The 13,926-nt window shown below is 38.1% G+C and overlaps 1 protein-coding gene across 3 annotated transcripts in view; it reads right to left on the bottom strand.

Annotated features, from left to right (window-relative positions):
* Nucleotides 1-13,926, bottom strand: part of DCDC2 (doublecortin domain containing 2) — a 208,869-nt gene that overhangs the window by 94,135 nt on the left and 100,808 nt on the right. For all 3 annotated transcript variants that reach the window (XM_060189294.1, XM_060189295.1, XM_007525942.3), the window contains one exon: nt 10,412-10,571. In XM_060189294.1, the coding sequence (XP_060045277.1) occupies nt 10,412-10,571 (160 nt within the window). The remainder of the gene's footprint in view (nt 1-10,411; nt 10,572-13,926) is intronic.

Here is a 13,926-nt window from a genome sequence, read left to right as displayed (position 1 = left end):
GACTAACAAAATATGTCAGCACACCTAAGTGTTAATTGAAGAAACAAAAGCAATATTCGGGGAAATGAGGGTTTGTAAATCTGGTGACTTATGAAACACGGGTAAGAAAATTCAAACTGAGGAATGCTTAGATTACAAAAGATTAAATCCTAAAATGTTCAAGTAACTGTAAGTGTGTGTGTGTGTGTGTGTGTGTGTGTGTGTGTGTGTGTGTGTGTGTGTTTCCTGATAAATAAATTAGAAGTCAGACTTAAAAATATTCACTTTCTTTCAGGACATTGAGCTCTGAAAAAGTGGGTCTGATTTCTCTGGACTAAAAATTCAATTTATCTAAACTTTACTCTAGGTTCTCTCAGATTCTATGATAAAATACCCTATAATGGCTGGGAGTATGAATAGACCTGCCAGCGCCCATGTCCAGCAGAGAAGCAATTACAGAAGCTAGACCTTTCACCTTCTGCATCCCATAATAATCCTGAGTCCATGCTCCCAGAGGGATAAATAATAGGAAAGCTTCCAATGGAGGGGATGGGATATGGAACTCTGATGGTGGGAACTGTGTGGAATTGTACCACTCTTATCCTTTGGTCTTGTCAATCATTGTTAAATCAATCTGAAAAAAAAAAAAAGGAAAAAAAAGCCCTGTAATGCTCTTTCAGTCTCTTTCTAAAAATCATGTGTAGAGCATTGCACTCTGGGGTGTGCCAGAAACTCACCTTAGCTATGGATTCATGTTTAGTTACAGTACCTCTCACACTATACAGTCACAATAGCTTTAATTGTATAATATTGTATCACTATATGCAGAAATGTTCTAAGTTTAAAGTTTTGGAGGTAGAAGAACCAAGGGAATTCTGTGAAACTTGTCAGGGTTCTTTCTAAGTCAAGAAAAGAAGAGGCTAACAGGGGCCAAGTGGTGGTACATCTGGTTGGGCGCACACATTATAGTGCGCAAGGACCCAGACTAAAACCTCTGGTCCCCACCTGCAGGGGGAAAGCTTCACAAGTGGCGAAGCCGGACTGCAGATGTCTGTCTCTCTCCTCTCTATCTCCCCCTCAATTTCTCTGTCTCTATCCAATAATAAATAAAATATTTTAAAATTTTTTAAATAAAAAAGAAGAAGCTCTCCTTAGATGTAATAAGTAACATTTGTGAAAAGAGAGAGAAGCCAGAGAGAATTTGAAACCAAGGGAAAATGAAGATAAAATAATGCCAACATCCTCTTGAAGAGGATCAACTAGTAAAATAACTTCAGACAACACCTCAGAGTCCCACCACTGTATTTCTAATCCCTCAATTTCAGACCCAGATCCAGGTGGGTTCCTATCCTCAAGGCTCTGACTAACATCAGTGATTTTACATAAGGCAGTGGCACCTACCTTGGCAGCAGGTATGTTATGCTCCTGCCATTCAGAAGTGAAACTCCTAACTTACTTCCCACTAAAAACATGCTAGCACAGTGCAGTTAATTTTCATAGCACCATAACCATAATAAAAGAATCAAGATGCATTGTGGGTGGCATAGAATTTTATGTGCATTTTATGGAAAATGGAATATGAGTATTAGATTTTACTTAAAATGAGTTTCTGGAACAGAATTTTATGTTTGTAAGTTATATAATTTGACAGCTCACAAATTTCTCCTGCTGAAAACAGGAAGTATCTTCATATTCTAAGCCTGAGTTTACAGTTAAAACTCATACCCAAACAAGTTTACTGCAGACATAAAGTTCACAAAAGCTAAAAAAAGACTCTTTTCTCACCTTTATTTCTAACCATCTAAGGTTAAAAAAAAAAGTGTCAGAGGGTAGAAGAAGAAAAAAGTATTTTATAGAAAAGGACTGGCAGCCCATCTCAAAACCTTTGGGAGAACTATGGTGGTCATTGGGAGTGAGGGGGCACAAAATTTTGGTGGTGGGAATGGTATAGATTTTTATACCAATTATCTTATAATCTTGTAAATCACTAATAAAAACTTTAAAAATGAAGGACTGGTATCTTTTTCCTCTCAAATTGAGATATGCATCTTATTAATATTCACTAGACTTATTTTTTCAATCTCTTAGGACTAAAGTAAACAGTAAAATACACATTTTAAAACTAATCTTCATTTGAGTATCACAATAAGAAGAAGACATTACTATAAGTAGGGCACTAAAGTAAAAACCCTGTAGTGAGGGGGAGGGTAGACACGTGGCTTCCTGGGCCGGTGAGGGGTGGGAGGGTGGGATGGGACACAGTCTTCAGGTGGTGGGAATGGTGTACACTCCTATTAAAATGGAGTCATATAAATCACTAGTTAATTAATATGAAAGGGGAAAAAATGTATGTCTCGAAGATTTTAAAACACAGACAGAGTCTTTTTAATATATAGGCTGTGTCTTTGATATGCGGACACTCTCAAAAGCCTAGACCAAGTAGATCAGAAGCAACGGGTGGCACAGCTATATACAAGATACTGGGTATTATACAGCAAACCCTAACAAAGGGACTTTTCAAAGTTAACCCAATCACCAAATAATGTGATAACAATAACTATCCATTGTCTTTTTGAACCCAAAGACAGCAGGAACCTCACATTTCCACTATAGAGCCTATATTTCCCACAGTCCTGGAACCTTAGGGTAGGGCCCACTTTCCCGCATGCCTCTCCCAATTCATATCAAATAATATTGCATCTGCCGATCGCAACCTAATCAATGCAACGATTGCCACCTCAACATGCTTCAGACTGTGTCCAGAGATTTCAGGTGTGGAACGACAACCCTTCAGCTTCATTACTCGGGTGAGACCTTTCCTTTCATAGTATTCTCTAATTCCATTCCAGGTGGTTCACTTCCTAACAAAGTCCCAAACCTAGATATAGACCAGGTTACGTGAGATAAAGCATATGTTCACATGTATCCATAAACTAGTGCAAAATATATACCTGAAAGCAGAAGTACACTAAAGTTTGCAGTGAGTACACCCCCCAACACTTCCTCTCCACTATTCCAACCTTTGGGTCCATGATTGCTCAACAATTTATTTGGCTTTGTATGTTAACTCTCTTTTCAGCCACCAGGTGCCAGATGCCATCAGGATGCCGGACAGGCTTCCCTGGACTGAAGACCCCACCAATGTGTCCTGGAGCTCAGCTTCCCCAGAGACCCACTCTACTAGGGAAAGAGAGAGGCAGACTGGGAGTATGGACCAACCAGTCAACATCCATGTTCAGCAGGGAAGCAATTACAGAAGCCAGACCTTCCACCTTCTGCAACCCACAACGACCCTGGGTCTATACTGACAGAGGGATAGAGAATAGAAAAGCTATTGGGGAGGGGATGGGATATGGAGATTGGGTGGTGGGAATTGTGTGGAGTTGTACCCCTCCTATCCTCTAGTTTTGTTAATGTCTCCTTTCTTAAATAAAAAATAAAAAAAAAGAAGACATTACTATAGCCACTTGCTGTCCTAGAATTTTGTTGTACAATATGTAATTTTGATGAAGCCTAGAAAAATAATCACAAATTCAAAAATTTTTATTATTCTTGTATTTGGCATAGTAAAATTTAGCCCATGTCTCACAAAGTACACATTACCATTGAGATAGGAAATCATAACCAGCAAAGGAGTAGGAAAGTTGGGTTTCCACGTCATAGAGAAAATGTAACGGCAACAGATTCCCATTAAATCATGCATCTTACCTTCACTTATTAAATAAAACCAGTCCCCCGCTCTGTGATCATCCTAGTGACAGTTTACTTACTTGTTCCCAGAACTCAGTACCTCTTAAAGAGTGAAACTTGGTGAAGCACATTTGGAAAATGGGCTTCCTGTTTTATCTTCACAGTCTCAAGTGGTTCATGGCTAAACCAAAGAAGTTTAAGTCCCCCATTCCCTGCAATCAACTCTGAGGCTGGATTGTAGTAATGCCTCATGTTCAAGGAAATGGAGCAAACCAAGTACAGGTTGTAATGATTAGAAAATCGAACAGCATGACTGCTCAAGGACAGTCACCCAGCAAGGTCATAATATACAGACATCTTTTCCTAGCACTGCCCCTGCTTCCATTCATTCACCATGAGTCTAAACATGTCAAATTCCTTGGGAACCATCACTAAGTCTCAATGGAGATAATCCAGAAATTGCATCAAGAAGGGTCCTAGCCTTCGTCTGCACATGCCTGTGTGCAAACAAGCCCATAATGCAAACAAAGAATCACATCCATCAAAACAAAGCAAATATTATCTGTGCTTCGCAGTTTCTGTGCTTCGCAATATTCTACCCTTAAAATCAGTTATAATTATTAATTGCATGAGCTACAGCAATGCAGATCTGATATTCTTTTATTTTATTTTATTTTATTTTATTTATAAAAAAGGGAACACTGACAAAAAACCAGAGGATAAGAGGGGTACAACTCCACACAATTCCTACCACCAGAACTCTGTATCCCATCCCCTCCCTTGATAGCTTTCCTATTCTTTGACCCTCTCGGAGAATGGAATCAAGGTCATTTTCTGATATTCTTAAGGAGCCTTAAACTCACTATATTTTGTGTTCCAAGAGTTTTAACAGCACTAAATGTTTTCACATAAAAGTGTCAATGACTGTAATTGATCCTAAAATACTTATTCCAAACAATCATCATAAACTTTCTCAGAGTGGAAAGCACTAATAGTGAACAACCTCTAAAATGTATCTCAAGGCAGCTCAACTCAAGTGGAAAGTGTAACAAAAACATGCACTGGCTAGTTAAGCTGGTATTTAAATGCAGCACTAAAAATGCATTTCACACCCAACTTCATCCATCAGCAAGCAATCTTACTTTGCATCTTGGCTACCAAAAGAAAATGGGATTTGTTTCCCTGAAGAAATATGTCACTGCTCTGCTTGAATTATTAAGCTTTACTATTACAGAGAGAAATGGAGCTGAGATTAAAAAAAAAAAAAGTAAATAAATAAATACAAGCAAAGAAAAAGAAGTAAAATTAGGTCCAGGTTGCCACCTACAGACTGATATTAGCACTGCTCATTCATACAGCATTAGCTATGCAAGTATCAGAAGAAAAAAAAAAAAGATAAAGCGTCTAACTGCAATTTTAATTAAAAAAATCAAGACAATCAAGTCTCCTTTTCTAATTAAAATGAGAACAGAATGTAGGTAAAGCATACCAGATTTAAGATGTGCACAACTTAACATATACTATGAAATAATCACAACTATTCATCCAACCTCTCAAATTCAGCACTTTGAAATCAAACAGATTGCCTAATGCAAAAATCTAAGCATATTTTAAGTTAAACAAAACTGTGTGTGTGTTTGTGTGTGTGTGTGTGTGTGTGTTACTTCTAAAATCAAATTCTTGACTTTTTTTTTCTACTTATTATATCTTGACTCTTCACAGACCCTCATTTTGACTCAAGTCCTTATTGCTTTCACTTTTCTAAAGAATAAGAGCCCTCTTGAATCACAAGTATCCAAAAGCAAAAAGCCAATATTCTAATTATTAAAATAGATAATATAATAGCAAAAAGGAACTGCAGTAAGGCTCAATTAAGTAGTGAAAGGGAGGCCCAGAAGCTGGATGGTTGAGTAGGTAAATACCTTTTCATGCATAAACCCCTGAGCTCAGTCCCTAGCACCACATATATACAGTACCAAGACAAGTCCATCCATGGGTGGAGAGATACGTTAGCATCTCTCCTACTCTCCTTCTCTCTCTCTCTCTCTCTCTCTGTCTCTCTCTCTCTCTCTCTCTCCATATATATATCACAAAACAGTATAGGATAAAAAAAACAGAACCTTGGGGCAGTCGGATGGTAGCACAGCGGGGTAAGAACACGTGGAGCAAAGCACAAGGACCAGCATGAGGATCCCAGTTCCAGGCCCCAGCTCCCCACCTTCAGGGAGTCGCTTTACAGGCAGTGAAGCAGGTCTGCAGGTGTCTATCTTTCTCTCCCCCTCTCTGTCTTCCCCTCCTCTCTACATTTCTCTCTGTCCTATCCAACAATGACATCAGTAACAACAATAATAACTACAACAATAAAACAACAAGGGCAACAAAAGGGAATAAATAAATATCAAAAAAAAAAAACAACAGAACCTTGGAGGTGTTTTAGAGGTCTCAATCACATATGAGGTTCTAGTTTCAGCACTCTTAAAAAACAGAAACAGATAGAGAAAAAGACAGTTTTTGATAACATAACCTATAAAATTTCTATCACCAAAAACATGTGGAGGCAGATCTGCTAAAATGATATAACTCTGTTTTCAATAATATAATTTTAAGTGAAGCCCCTGAAGCTTATCAAACCATGATTTATTTATGAGCTGAACTTTTTATTTCATTTTTTCCAGCAAAAAATTATTTTGGAAGCCAAGATTCATTTTCCATGTTACACTTTTTCTATTAAGATGAAAAGATAGGGCTGGGGACATAGCATAATGGTTATTCAAAAAAAAATCCTTCATGCCTGAAGAGTTAGAAAGCCCAGGTCTAATCCCCAGCACTACCATAAGGCAGAATTGATTTAAAAAAAATTAAAACAAAACATATATATGTATATATATATATATATATATACATACATACAAATAAAATGTTTCATCTAAACTTTTACATATGTTTTGAAATCAGTAATATTTTCTCAGTAGGAAAAATTCAGACCCTGAATTCTTTATTTGAACAAAAAGTACTTTATGTAAAAATGAGATTCTTAAAAAGCTGTCACCTGGGAGTCGGGTGGTAGCACAGTAGGTTAAACACACGTGGCACAAAGCACAAGGACTGGGCGAGCCCCCGGCTCCCCACCTGCAGGGGAGTTGCTTCACAAGCAGTGAAGCAGGTCTGCAGGTATCTATCTTTCTCTCCCCCTCTCTGTTTTCCCCTCCTCTCTCCTTTTCTTTCTGTCCTATCCAACAACAACGACAGCAATAACTACAACAATAAAACAACAAGGGCAACAAAAGGGAATAAATAACTATTTTTAAAAAGCTTTCACCTACACACTACAAAATTAGACTTGAAAATACATAGAGAAAAAAGAGACTACCATTTCAATCCCCCAACTCTATCTTCTCTATGTAATTCATTTACTTAGCCTGTTCTAGCATGTCACATCTTTCTTCTAACTCTCTAGCCATCTGTGCAGCTTTCTTTAAACCCTCACTCCATTTCAGGCTGTCTCTTATGTTGCCATATGAGCTGTGAAACTCTGGCATTAGCTATTTAGTGGACTCTTAAACAACACAAGTTTTGAACTGTGTGGTTCTATTTCTGAAAAATAAACACATTTGATTTTCCATATCTGTAGGTTCCACACCTGGAAATTCAAACAACGATGGGGATCTGCTGGTTGGGTCTATAAATGAAAACTCTCTGGATATAGAGTCAACAATAGGGGATTTAGCATTAGCTAGGTCCTTAATAATCCCACAAAGCAAACAAACAACAAAGACAAAACCTATGATAACTGTAGTTCAAGATTTGGGGTAGTAAAAAATAATGCTTGGATTTGGATTTTTTTTCCAGTGCCCTTAACCACTATATTACTCAAGAGTGAATTTTTTTTAAGATTTATTTATTTTTGAGAGACAGATATCCAGAGCACTACTCTAGGACAGGTGATTCTGGGGATAAAATTCAGGATCTCATACTTGAGAGTTCAATATTTTTTTCCCTTTTGTTGCCCTTGTTTTTTATTGTTGTTGTAGTTATTGTTGTTGTTGTTGTTATTACTGTCCTCGTTGTTAGATAGGACAAAGAGAAATGGAGAGAAGAGGGGGAGACAGAGAGGGAGAGAGAAAGATAGACACCTGCAGACCTGCTTCACCCCTTGTGAAGCAACTCCCCTGCAGGTGGGGAGCCGGGGGCTTGAACCAGATCCTTAGGCTGGTCCTTGCGCTTTGCACCACGTGCGCTTAACCTGCTGCACTACCGCCCGACCCCCCCCCCCCCGTGAGAGTTCAATATTTTATCCACTGTTCCACCTCCTGGGTCACAAGAGTCTACCGTTTGTTTATTTTTTCAACTTATTTATGAGTGAGTGAGAAAACCACAGCATGACCCTAGAATATACAATGTTGGGGCTCTACCTTGGGGCCTCATGCTTACAAGTCTGGCACTTGAGCCACTAAGACATCTCCATGGTCACCATCTGTTTTGTTTCTGGTTTTTTTTTCTTTTTCTTTTTTCTCCTTCTTATTGGGGTGTTAATAGTCTACAGTACCTCTGTTGACACAGGAGTAAAATTTCTCATCTCACTATGACAGGTAAAACACTCTCACCCCCAACCTAGGTCCTTTTCCACCATCACGCACCAGGACCCTAAAGCCTCTCATCCAGCTCCCTCTTTCTCCTCCCTTTCCAGAGTCCTTTATTTATTTATTTATTTATTTTTAACAAAAAAGTGGCTCTTCACTTTGACTTTAAAATGAGTAGGAGCTCTCAAAAGAAAAAAAAAAAAGATGGAACTCTGTCTATGAATCTAAATTCTGGGTCATCCATCCTTTTCCTGGGCATCCCAACATATCCCTTTGTGGGGTGCTTGATGTGGATTTTCAGGAAAAGAAATAGTCAGCCTTCCCTGCCCATAGCATTCTCTGTTATGTGCTTGCAACTGCCCAGCACATACTTTTCATTTCCTAAGGCTATACAATACATTGAGCTGCAGCTCCCCACCTAAAAGGAACCATCAGATCTTCCCCAGAGGTGCTTTTGCTATTATTTTTCCCAAGGCAGCTTTTGTACATGGACTGAAGACCCTCACCCTGCTTATGCAGGATTCCTTATCCTGACATCACCATACAGACAACAGATGACCACAGAGCTCCTTTGCATATCAAAACAGTCCAAATAAATCAAATGGCACCAAACAGAAACCCCCACAAACCTAATCTCTTTCCTTCTTCCACTCTACCTAATAAAAACTCCCTGAGATCAAGGAACTGGGAGGCAGATCTGAGGAAATTTCCTCCTGTCTGCTGATTAATCTGATAATAAAGTGTGTTTCCTTGCTCTAAAAGCTTATCTCATAGTATTAATGGCTTTTCTGTGTGTGCCTGGAAGCTGATTCCATTGTCTGACATCTTACTCACCTCACTGAGTAAAATCAGAGTCTTCATCACAAGCACACAAACACAAATGGCATGAATAGTCACAATTCTGATTGCATACATCCTTAGTACATCACATTTTTACCATGAAACCTTACACGAACACACATTTTTGTAAAACTGTTGTATGCCATCTCAAACTTGGTAATGCAATGTAAACTATATAACTGACTTTGAAACATACTGTTAATTGTTCAAGATTCACTATGTCTATTATAATTTTAGTTATCAATACAATTAGTAAAATTGTATTTACAATTAGTAAAATTGTATTTCCCCAATTACTTAGGGAAAGGTGATCAGTTATAAAAGTAACAGATTTAAATTTTTTTTAATTATCTTCATTTATGTGTTTGATAGTGCCAGCCAGAAATTGAAACAGAAGGAGTGATAGAAAGGGAGAGAGACAAAGAGATGCTTGTGATACTGTTTCACCATTCTCAAAGCTTTCCCCCTGCAGGTGGGAACTGGAGGCTTGAACTGGGGTCATTGCACATTGTAACATGTGGGATCAACCAGTTGCACCACCACTTGCTCCCTAATAAAATAACTCATAATGAATGTGGACAAGTGTTGTAGGCATAGATTAGATAGATAGATAGATAGATAGATAGATAGATAGATAGATAGATAGATGTCAATAGTATTTGGTTACCATATACTTTTAGTAGAAGCATTGGCTGGAAATGTAATATTTATTATTATTATTATTATTATTATTATTATTTTGCCTCCAGGGTTATTGCTCCAGGGTTATGCTGAGGCTCAGTGCCTGCACCATGAATCCACTGCTCCTGGAGGCTGTTTTTTTTTTTCCCTTTTGTTGCCCTTGTTGTTTTATGGTTGTTGTGGTTATTGATGTTGTTGTTGTTGGATAGGACAGAGAGAGAAGGGGGAAGTCAGAGAAAGATAGACACCTACAGACCTGCTTCACCGCTTGTGAAGCGACCCCCCTGAAGGTGGGGAGCAGGGGGCTCGAACAGGGATCATTATGCCAAGTCCTTGCACTTTGCGCCATGTGCACTTAACTCATTGAGCTACCGCTCGCCCCCCATTTATTATTATTTTTTATATAAATACTACCACAAGAAATGTTTTATCTCAAGATAAGTGTCCATGGGACACATCATCTGATTACAAACCAAAAGTATGCATAAAAAAAACAACACCATCTCTCATACACACACAAAATGTCATCTTTAAACACTCATATGATGATAACAAGTGCCTTTTGTGCGTGTAGGGAAACAAATGAATCTGTACAAAAATTACAATTGTCTTAAGGCAATGAATGTTAACAGCAAACTTACCACTGCTTGGAATTACTTGTGAATTCTTTAGCTTTCCATTTTGTTTCCCTTTTGTAGGCTTTTCTGAATTTGCATCCTCTTTTTTCCCTTTTCTCTTTAAGGGTTGAGGAGATGAGTTGTCACTGGATCCAATTGTTGATTTAGACTGTCGATCATTTCCCTAAGTGGTAAAAGATCATAACCTTACTATTAGCTATCAAATTTCTAAAGTGACTCCTAAGTACAAATGATAAAACCAGTGGTAAATAGGGTAGCAAATAGATTCTAGTTCTGCCATTGTCTTGTTGTATCTGCATATATTTTATATCTATGCAAATTGTTCCTGCTGGCAGAAGGGTTTATCAGAGAAAGAAGAATTAAAGTAGCTAAAATGATAAATATATTATTTAAAATTCTGGTAACTCAGTGAGACAGGTAGTGTCATCGCATATTACATAGAAGAATAGTGTTTAAAAATTATGCCTGGGGGCCAGGGAGGTAGACTAGTCATGGTAATATGCATGCATTGGTCTTGATCACCCATCTCCATATAACAACAACAAAGACAACAAATAGAAATCATAAATAACCAAACAGTGCTCTGGCTTCACTCTCTCTTTCACATAACAAGGAAGGAAGAAGCAAGCAAGCAAGCAAGGAGGAAAGAAGGGAGAGAGGGAGGAAGGAAGGAAAGAAGAAAAAAATAGAAGGTAGAGAAAGATAACTACTCAGCTCTAGGGGATTAACTACTCAGTTCTAGGGGACTCTGGAGCCTCAAGCATGAGAGTCTCTGTATAATCATTATGCTATCTCCCCTGAACCTTAACTATCTTCAAAGGCTTGCTTTTTTTTTTTGAAGAATCAATCAGTGAAGGATACTGACAGCCCCCCAATTTGCTCAGTTCATCTAGAGTTATTGTTCTAACTAGTTGTGAATCTGCTTGTTCTACAAGCAGATAACACTGTGCTTGTAGAACTCCTATATTATCTGTTGGCTGCCACCATAATCATCCCAAATCACAAACCTAGTGGAACACACAAACACAAGCCATTCAGGACCAAATGCCCACAGTTTATTCCCAGGACTCAGCTACTTCCCCAGCCCCACCACCACCTCCCATTTTTTCAAAGGAGTCACAGGTAACCACATCTTGGGTGGTTGTCTCTGGTCTTCATGTGCCTCTAGAAATGAAAACTTGGCACTAGGAAATTCAGCTATTAATCACAAGTGAGGTTGTGTTTCAATAGCTCTCGTAACAGGTCCAAGTATAACTAGGGAACCTGGGAACCTTCACAGTGGTGGCAACTAACCCAAAGAACAACTGATCGGCAAGAAACTCACTCCAAATAAAGGAATCTTGGTTCTTAAGAACTCAGATATAAAACTTACCTCATTGTGTAAGGTATGAAGATGCAAATAATGGAAAGAATGCTTGTTTCACAAACTAAAACCTGACTCTCAACCACTTATCTAATGTAAACCATCTATGGGATCTTTAGCAAATGAATCCCATCTTTCATTAAGCTAGTATGCTCGGCAGCACATAGGATTAATGTACCTGCCTTTATAAGAAGAGAATAAAGAGGGGGCTGCTAGTGGTGCACATGGTTAAGCACACACATTACCATGCACAAGGACCTGAGCTTGAGCCCCACTTGCAAGGGGGAAGTTTCATGAGTAGTAAAGCAGGTCTACAGGTGTCTCTCTGTCTTATCAAATAAAGAAAAAAATTACCATGATGGATTTGTTATGCAGGCATCAAGCCCCAATTTAAGACAGAGAGAGAGAGAGTATGTGTGTGTGTGTGTGTGTGTGTGTGTGTGTGTGTGTGTGTGTGTGTGTGTGTGTGTGTGTGTGAGAGAGAGAGAGAGAGAGAGAGAGAGACTAGTGCCTGGCATGTAGTTTTTGTTCTGTGTACCAGAGTACATTTTCCAAGTGTAAAGAGTTAATATCTTTTTCTTAAAAATCCAATCAAACTCATACCATACTTGGCATAATCTTTATGCAACATCTGTACTATGCAAGTATCTGAAAATAAATGTAGTAATAATAAATGAGCAAATATGCCTAGAAACCTATTATAACTACTCATTTTAAACATTTATATATTCAGTCATCCAGAAGCATTTAAACAGTTTTAGCCATCACTCAATTAAGAACAGAAAAATTCACAGCCTTACAAATGAAGTTATTTTGCTATTTTGTCACAGCCTACAAGAAAATGAATTATGCATAGATTTATTAACAGTATGCAAACTTGTCCAAATCCATAATAATTCTTTGCATGATTTAATTTCCTATTCCAATTGCAATTTAAACATACATTTTCCACATAATTATTGCATTAAACTGCAAAGTTGGTTTTTCTCCCCCCCCAACCCCCCCCAGTGATTCTTTCTCACAAAGCCATAAAAAATGCCTGGCAGAAGAAACAGATAATAGGATTATAGTGAAGATTCCAGAACCATAAGCCATGTCTCATATGCTGGACTATTTTCAACAGAGTCTATTCATTCAAAGACTTGGTAAAATTTAAAAGCCTTGAATGAGCAGAGTAACCCTTCTGGCAAGTCTATTGATAGAATGATCAGAGATGCCAATGAACTCTTTCAAGACTTAAAATGACATTCAATAAATGAGAACCTCTAAATCTTAGTAGGAGAGTATTTTTACAGTCCTGCAAAGGAGGAGTAATAAGAGGGAAACAGACGTTCCATCCTTATGTGCATGGGGAGTCACATAATTTTAAAAAATTAGTTCTCTTGTCCGAGCCACAGGAAAGTTCTGCTTTACTAGATTTTTGGTAGATATACTCCAAAAGGCTATTTTTGAAGCATAAGAGAAAAGCCAGTTAATTCCAATAATGATATAAAGGCACACCTCTGATCACTGATTCTCATACATTCAATTATCAATTAGTGGCTAACAGCAGGTAATTTGAGTGACCACTAAGTTAAACTAGACCAAAGGGAGTGGTATTTTATAATAAAAAAATTGGAAATATATTTAATATTCTGCTTCCAGAAAGAAAACAATGTTGACTAATGTAAATTGTCAATATATCAAAGTTAACATATACAAATTACACATTAATTACATATACTCATTGGTTACACACTTAATAATACAAATTATATATGACATACAAATAAATCATATATAAGAAGGAGTGGGGCAGTAGTGCAGTGGGTTAAGCGCAGGTGTCGCAAAGCGCAAGGACCGGTGTTAAGGATCCCAGTTCAAGCCCCCAGCTCTCCACCTGCAGGATCCCGGTTTAAGCCCCCGGCTCTCCACCTGCAGGGGAGTCTCTTCACAAGCAGTGAAGCAGGCCTGCAGGTGTCTATCTTTCTCTCCCCTTCTCTCTCCATTTCTTTCTGTCTATCCAACAATGACTACATCAATAACAACAATAATAACTACAACAATAAAACAAGGGCAACAAAAGGGAATATTTTAAAAATCATATATAAGTAACATATGAATAAATTATATGTAAGTAGAGGGAAAAGAACAAAAATGGAGGGATTTTCCTTTT

The sequence above is a fragment of the Erinaceus europaeus genome, chromosome 4, assembly GCF_950295315.1.
Source record: "Erinaceus europaeus chromosome 4, mEriEur2.1, whole genome shotgun sequence".
NCBI classification, from domain to species: Eukaryota; Metazoa; Chordata; class Mammalia; order Eulipotyphla; family Erinaceidae; genus Erinaceus; species Erinaceus europaeus.
The sequence above is the reverse complement of the archived record's forward strand: the minus strand, read 5'-3'. Positions and strand labels throughout refer to the sequence as shown.